The 7,984-nt window shown below is 37.3% G+C and overlaps 1 protein-coding gene across 1 annotated transcript; it reads right to left on the bottom strand.

The window, feature by feature from the left end:
- Positions 1-91: 91 nt before the first annotated feature.
- On the bottom strand, positions 92-7,131 carry LOC103461168 (rab GDP dissociation inhibitor alpha-like). Its single transcript, XM_008403499.2, has 10 exons — positions 6,987-7,131; positions 6,256-6,363; positions 4,032-4,128; positions 3,815-3,949; positions 3,544-3,742; positions 3,331-3,462; positions 1,080-1,179; positions 827-998; positions 591-735; positions 92-510 (listed from the first exon to the last, which is right to left on the bottom strand). The coding sequence occupies exons 1-10, from the start codon at positions 7,026-7,028 to the stop codon at positions 450-452; spliced, it is 1,191 nt and encodes a 396-aa protein (XP_008401721.1). The 5' UTR covers positions 7,029-7,131; the 3' UTR covers positions 92-449.
- Between the last annotated feature and the right edge of the window lie 853 nt (positions 7,132-7,984).

Below are 7,984 nucleotides of genomic sequence, written 5' to 3'. Positions count from 1 at the left end.
GTCAATCAGTGTTGCTTCCTAAGTGGACAGTTTGATTTCACAGAAGTTTGATTTACTTGGAGTTATATTGTGTTGTTTAAGTGTTCCCTTTATTTTTTTGAGCAGTATATATAGTCCGCTAATATTTTGGGCTATGTCTAGGTTCTTCAACTTGACTGTAAATAAGCAGTTTGATGGTTTCTGGTTGGACACAGTCGAGTCCCAGCAGGACAACGATCCCAGTTACACATCAATGGAAACAACAGGCTGATTTTAAGTTTGTAGAATGACCTTAACAATGCTGGAAATCGATTATACAAATAAATTATACAAATTTGTGTTTTTCAAAAATTATTTCAGTTGTTTGTTGTTCAAGATATAATAAAAGTCACTGAGAGCCCAAAATGAATTAGACATCCATGCTGATGACTGGTGTATGTAAAACTGTGACTGCCTCTGGTAGCTCCTCTCTATACCTGACTCTTTCTTCCGTCCTCATTTGGAACCAGCACGTCGGTGACGGAGACAAACCTAGAATCATTAAAGTCATGCAAAAAACATTACAATGATGTACTGAAACAGATCTGAGCACAGAAAGACACGTCACTAACTTCTGCATGATGGGTTCCAGGAGCTCCAGGGCCGGCTCCACTTCTTTCTCTGGACTGTTGGTCTCTACAGTTGTGCTCACTGTGGCGATGTACATCCCGTCCGAGGCCAAACTGTGACTGTAGGACACTACACATATGTAAACGTCTGCGTGGACGAAACAGAAACATTCATTCAGAGTGGTGAGAGTTTATCAGGGACAGTAAGTAGGGATGAGAAATGTTATCGTTTTTTTTACCTGACTTTCTGTTGAGCTCTGCCTGAGGGATGATGATCTGACAGGAGCTGGCCTCATGGGTGTTTTTAACCGGATGATTTAATAAGCAGATAACCCTTATGACACGTCCCATTTTCCTGACCCGGTTAGGAACGTAGCTGGGATCACAGATTAACTGCTTACAGTGGAAAACCTGTGAGAAACAAAAAGAAAAGCTTGTATCATTTAGAACATTTCAACTAAAGTTTCCCCCACGGTCCAACGTCTGCTCCACCTTCCCATCCGATTTGACAGCTTTCACTTTGCCGTTGTCCATGACGATTTCATCCACTGGTTTGTTCAGCAGGAAGGTTCCTCCGTACTCTGCACTCAGTCTGAGAAACACACAAAGATAGAAAAAATGTCAAGTCACTTTAATCCAGCAAATACATGTCAAGTGGAAAATAACACCCTGCAGCAGAAATTCACACCAGATATCTAAGAAATCCACACACACAACAAAACCTTTACATATTAAGGTTTTGTTACTCATAACATTAAGTTATGTGAAATAAAGTGAAATGGAACAAAGAATAAGTATTAAACACAAGATACCAAAGTATTTAAAGCACAATTTAATAACGCATAATTTAAAACTAATGCCAATGGGTTAGTTCTTTGTTTTGGCCAATAAAATGGTTACCAAGATGTTACACAGGAAGGTAAAAGCAAAGGGCTCTTTAAAGACTTTCCACTTTAATATTGAAAAATCTAATGACAGCGTTGGTTACAGGCATGTTATTAAACTACTGGATGCTCAAGTGAGCTGTGCTGGATGTGTGAACTAAAGGAAATCAGCTGCAGCCAAATCCGCCTCATAAGATCAGAGGAACTAAAGAATAATCCGAAGAGTTGTCAAAGAGTCACAGATTACTCGTGGAAAAATTCAGAAAGATCTCAAATGAGTGTAAATAATTTTTTCGTGAAAATAATAAGTAACGACATCAACAGACGTTGAAGCTGGTTAAGGGTTTGCTGTTGAGATCTGTACAAGCCAATACAATACTAGGAGAATATGGTCAGTTCAGATGAGAACAAAACTGAGCTCTATGATGCTGCAGAGCCATGTTTGGAGATGAACTGGTGCTGCGCTTAGTCCCAGTAACACCTGACCAACAGGAACGTCTGGAGGTGGGACATCATGGCTGTTTTTTCAGAATAAGGTACAGACAGACTCCTTTCAATAAAGGGGATAGTTGATGGAGAAATTCAGATTAGAGTTTGATTAGATTTAACTATCTGGGATTTCTCAGCAACACAAGGATCCCAAACAGAAAGTAGAGCAAATTCAATACCTGACCAATGTTTGGTACGAGTTTCTTCACATAGGATAAATCTTCATTACCAACAAAGACTTTTCTATGAAGTACTAAATACATTTTAGTAAGTTTCCTTAGTACTTTTTTTTGTGTCATTCAACTTTATTACACGTTTAACTTTTGACCTACTTTGTTTTGATTTCTTTCAAGTTCACTTGAGTTTGATACAAACATCTGGAGAAAGTTTCATAGAAATAAATCTACAATAAAAACAATTTACTTGTTTCAAGCTTTTTCTTTTCTGCAACATAGCAGAAAATTCAACACTAAGATCTTAATCAAGAATTTCAGAAAATACCACGTTCCAGAAAACCCATTTATGAAAGCTCAAACTAACAACAATGTTTCTTAAAACGCCATCTTGACGTTGCGATTGAGACGCGGTGAGATTCAAACAATTGACTGGTAATAGTGTTAACAGCTGCATTGTGCAGCCTGGCAATGATTTATTTCTGAAATGTTGTGATATTTAGTTTGATCAAACTTTGTTCTTTTTTCAAATTTTGTTTTGCTTTCATTAGTCCAATTAGACTTTGACTTTGCCTTTTGGCTCCATCTTGTGAATTTGTGAATGTTCAAGAAAAGCTGTCAGTTCTGCACGACGGAAATGAGACTGAAAGGTTTTTCAGAAATCGCTCAGAGATAAATTTCAGTTGTTTTTTTAATTTAACCCTTTCATGCATGAATTATGATCCTTTGTGTCAGGATTTTTTCCCAATTTTTTCCCCCCAATTAAAAAAAGTAGAAAAAAAATTGTAAAGAAAAATTTTATTTAGGTGATCAATTGTAATTTTCTCCAAATACAAAGTTGTTATTTGAAAAACACATCAGTAGTATTGTTCTTTAGGGCTTATCGGATGTCACAATATTTTTTTTTACCTGCAAGAGTCGTCTACAGTAGAAGGAGGGACCAGTCAATTGGCATGCTTTTTTGTCTGTCAGCCATATTGGTTTTAACAAAAATAACTTCTTGCATTTGCAGCTGATGGCCAGTAGTTGATAGTGTATTTTATGATGCATTAGTGTCCACTTCAGTGGTCTGTGTGCATTTATAACATAAAAATCCACAAGAAGCACAAGAAAATGGCTTTTAGATAGCTGTCCACTGTAGTGACCAATATGCATAAAATGGTTAAATACAACAAGCAGAAGCTGTCTGCGTCTCACCGGGCGTAACCCTGCGGTAGTTCGCCGAGGCCGTACAGCGGGTACAGGTATGGACTGCTGTTATGGCGGGACAAAGACTCGCAGTACCGCCTGATCCGGTTGATAGTTTCCAAACAGGGCTGATCCAGGTAGCTGCAGAGCAGGAAACCACATGGAGGCATCTGACTGGGGCATCTGAAACATCTGGGATCACGGATTCACATCTTGACTGACCTCTCGCTGGAGTGTAAGGCTATGGCGTGACCTGTGACCTCTATGACGTCCTGTCCCAGGTCAAAGCGGCTGAACAGCTCTCGTGTGGTCGTTTTTTCAGGATCCACGTCCTGGTGAGTGCGAGGGTTTCTCGTGTCAAAGTTCAGGACAAAGTGCAGCAGCTTCTTGAACCTCCTCTTGTCAAACATGCCCATCAGATCTGAAAATGTTGTAAAATCATGAAATATGTTTCTGACTGTAGAAGTGGATTAAAAATGCTAATTTATGTCACCTGAGCTCTGTGCATCCTCCTCTGTGGCAGGGACTTTGTGCACTTTGCCTGCTTTGAACACATAACTCCCTTCAACAACTTTGAAGTCCAGATAGCGAGTCACCTCAGTGTGCACCAGTATCTTTACCAGCTGGCCTGAAGCAAACACACATCAACTGATTGTGAGATAAACCTAAAACAATAAGCTCACTAATAGGATGAGCTACACAAAACTCACCAGTGGCAAGAAAAAACTTGGGAACGAGATCCACGTTCCACTCTTTCCCTCGTCGGATCGATTTAGGAGGCCCTGGAACCTTAAACCGCCTGTACAGCTGCAAACAAGATGAGCGTTTAATACCAGCAACAAAGTGTAGAGATAAAGATGAAAGTGTGCCGGGCCAGGGCGGGTCCAGGGCGGGTGTGGGTTCATGGTGGCAAGACAAAACCTTCACAAAACATCTCAGAACAGAGATGTTATTCAAAAATGTTGAGAAAAACCAAAACGCAACAATTATTCCCACTGCTACTAAAATATTAAAACATTTTCAGTATTAAAGTTATACCAGTATTTTTAACATTTGTTAATAGTTTATTTTTTTAAACTAATTTTGTGCTTCAAACTAAGCAAAAATATATAGTAAATACTTGGATTTTCAAGTGCTTTTGCAGAAATCCTCACCAATTTTGGTCTTTATGGATTAATACAACTAAGTTGTTTAGTTAGTTGAGCTATCTGCTCAAGTAGCCAGCTGAAAGATGTACATGCTAGTTTTAAAACAGTGTTGGTTTGGTAAGCAATGCTGATCTCATAAACTAAACATTTAATGTCCAAAAAGTGGCATAAAATAATACTTTTTTAAAGGTTCATCAATTTTAGGAAAGAGGTTTATGGCATAATTTAGATTCATAATGTTTAAAATAATCTTGAAATAAATAAGGGACTAATACTTTCCAAACTGTTTTGGGGCCAGGAGCAGCACCAAAACCAGCACTAAATAAAGAACTGAGCGCCTTACTGCGCTCCGAAATGCAGTTTTTAACTCATTCAGCTGATTGGGTCAAAGGTCGTGCACCATCTCAGTCACTTTTTGCTGGCTCTGGTTCTTTCTGCGTCTCAGTCTGAGGGCCAGAACCTGGTTGTCCTTCCAGGGAAGGAGCTTGATGAAGTGAAGCGTCGATCAACCAATCAAAAGCAGATTTGGGAGCCACGTCACGCTAAGCAGTAAGGAAAATAGATTCTGTTGTAATTCCTGGAGAAATGTTGTCTCTAACATGTAACTGTTTTAATAAGTAAAAAAGTAACCTCACAACGGTCTTTTGAGATCTTATCAGCATTAATATTTTAGTTATTCCAGGACACAATCAGCGTGGGATGAGGAGCTGCTCTCACTAAATCTGTGTCAAGTTTACTTTGGAGGTTCTGGTGAGAAGGAGCTAAAGTGATTCAAATGTAAAATTAGTTATGTTCTGTGCACTACAGCGGCATTCCTATAAAAAGACTAAAAAATATGTCAAGAGACAACTGCAACATCTGTTTTTCTCGTGCACATATTTCCAAACAGCTGCAAACAATGAGAAAATATACGAAACTCATTTAAGCCAGCTGACTGGTAGTGCCCAGAGACAGAAAATACTCCAAACAGTACACTGTAAAACATATGAGGATGGTTTAACTTGAAAATGAAAGTCCATCTGCTGTCTTGAAATGCTATTTAAATCAACAAGAAAATTGTTTTGGTTTTAACTCAGAAATTAAAGTTCATGAAATTGATTTAACAACAAGAGAAAAGTTGTCTAAACGTTTTTAAGTTCATTAATCTTGAATTGTGAGTTTTAACTTAAATGTTGAAATTTAAACCAAATAATTATTTCACAAAATGCAAGAAAAAAAACTGCCCTCACATTGTTAAAGAGCACAGATTTCTCTATTATTTTCACTCATAATATCAAGTTAAAATAACTATTTATTTTACTTTAGAATAATTTAAGTTCTTGTTTCAAATTGCATGAACAACATTTTTGATCTGATCATGAATTTTACTAAACATCAAAATGATTTTTACTCAAAAACATTTAATGTGAACAAAACATTATCCCCATGCTTTGCATTAAAATAAACATTTACCTTAATAAAACACCAGAATCAGATCAAACTCTTGTTTATTCAACTCTGAGGTTTTACAAAATTAATAAAAAGTTAACACAACTCACTACTGTGAGTTTATCTTTCACAAACTCAAACATTTAGATTCAAAATCTAAAACTCACTACATTTATTTGACTTAAAGAGCAGAAGACAGTAGACAAAGTAAATTTGGTTCAAATCTTTTACAATGTAGAAGAAATCTGATCTCTCAAATGCCACTTTGTTTCCCTTTTCTTTCTTTTTTTTCTTTCTTTTTTTTTGCATTTTTGAAACCATAACTTTCAAAACCTTGAAGTGTTTTGGATGAACAGACCTCCTCGAGGGGAGAAATGGAAGCACTTTCTCCTCCATGGTAAGAGTTCTTGTCGATGTGAAGGACCTTTTTCCCACTCAGAGACATAAGGCCAGATAGGACACATTCCTGAAAGAAGGAAGAGGGGACAAGAGAGGAAGTGGGTCAAATGCGGTTGGAATCAGCAGTTATCAGTTTGTGTACAGGCAGATCAGCTTTAATGCCATGATGTCACTCAATAAATCCCCTTCGATAGCCAGAAGGAGCTCAGCAGGATGACGGTCCAGGAAACTGAAAAATGTCCAAGCATTTCTAGAAACATGTTAACTTTTAACTCCACTGGTAAAAGTTGAAGTTAAGACAACAAATAATTCAGTGTGTTTTACGGTGTTGGATGCAAATATCTACAACTCAGTTTTGATTTGACCTTGAAGTGATTGCTGTCATAGAGATTAGAAACAACTCTACAGACGGCACTCTTTCTAGGACTGGAAGTCATTGTGGTGCTTCTGTTTTCAGAAAATAATTCTTGCATTGGCAAGTTTTTGTTATTACTTACTTGTTTAATAGATAATATTGTTTGGCCTGTTGTTTGGAATTGTTTGGAAAAACTTCAAGTTTTTCAGGCACCATATCTGGACATTTCTGAGGTTCTCATGCATCAAGACTGTTAGTTTCTGACAGAAAAATGTTCATTCCCCCACACTGCAGGCTGATTATTTTATGAGAAAAAACATAATATCTTTTCTTACCTTAATTCCAGTTCCAAGCACTATCACATCATACTCCTGCATCCTGATTTTGTCGCTGATTCAATCCCAGCTGCTTCCCCTGCATGCAGTTTCTAATGTCTGTGTAGAGAAACAGGTGACACGGCGGTCTGTGAGAGTAATTGCTTTGCACTAATCCTCTTATGATGGGTGCATATATGCATACTGTGTGTCTGGGTGTATGAGTGAATAAGACTGAACCTAAGAAGTCACGTTTTACACTCACCCGCTGCAGATTAGGGTATTACATTTAATTAGTGCTATAAGTGAATGAAACAATTCATGATACATTTTAATAGTTTCAGTGTGTTTAAATGTGTTACTTAGTATTCTCTAATATTTATTTTAAAACTTCATGTTTTCAGTAAAATGCTTATCGGTTTGTACCAGAGGCGCAACTACATACTTTCTGAAGTGTATGCGAATCCTAATGACATAAACTTGTGCAACTCATCTTTAATTAAAGTATCAATAATAATAAATGTATGTGAATAAATTGCTGCCTAGGGCAATTAAAAGAGAATGAAACAAAAAACAGGGCAATATTTCATCATTTAACTGTTAGTTTGTGTCTAGAAGCGCTTATGGGCTGCAGGTCTGAGGCGTTTTGTTAGCATGTTTTCTATCATTCTTGTAGCTTGATAGGAAGCCTTATCCAAACTGGCCACCCACATTAATAAAATGGTGAAATAATATTGACCACAAAACACTATATTTTTAAAGGATATTAACATTTTTCCTACACAATCCTAACAAACGTTTTTAATGTTGAAAAAATAAATGGTTTCTCTTCACAATATTTATTAATTTATTTATTAATAAATGGCACCGGTCTTATGAGAAATTCTGTTCCCCTGTGAAAATCTGTTCCCCGACTCCACTAGGGACAAGGGTGTAAAGAAAATTGATGGATGGATGGATGGATGGATGGATGGATGGATGGATGGATGGATGGATGGATGGATGGATGGATGGATGGA

The sequence above is a fragment of the Poecilia reticulata genome, unplaced genomic scaffold (assembly GCF_000633615.1).
Source record: "Poecilia reticulata strain Guanapo unplaced genomic scaffold, Guppy_female_1.0+MT scaffold_700, whole genome shotgun sequence".
Lineage (NCBI taxonomy): Eukaryota > Metazoa > Chordata > Actinopteri > Cyprinodontiformes > Poeciliidae > Poecilia > Poecilia reticulata.
Note: the sequence above shows the minus strand (reverse complement) of the source record. Positions and strands in the feature narration are given on the sequence as shown.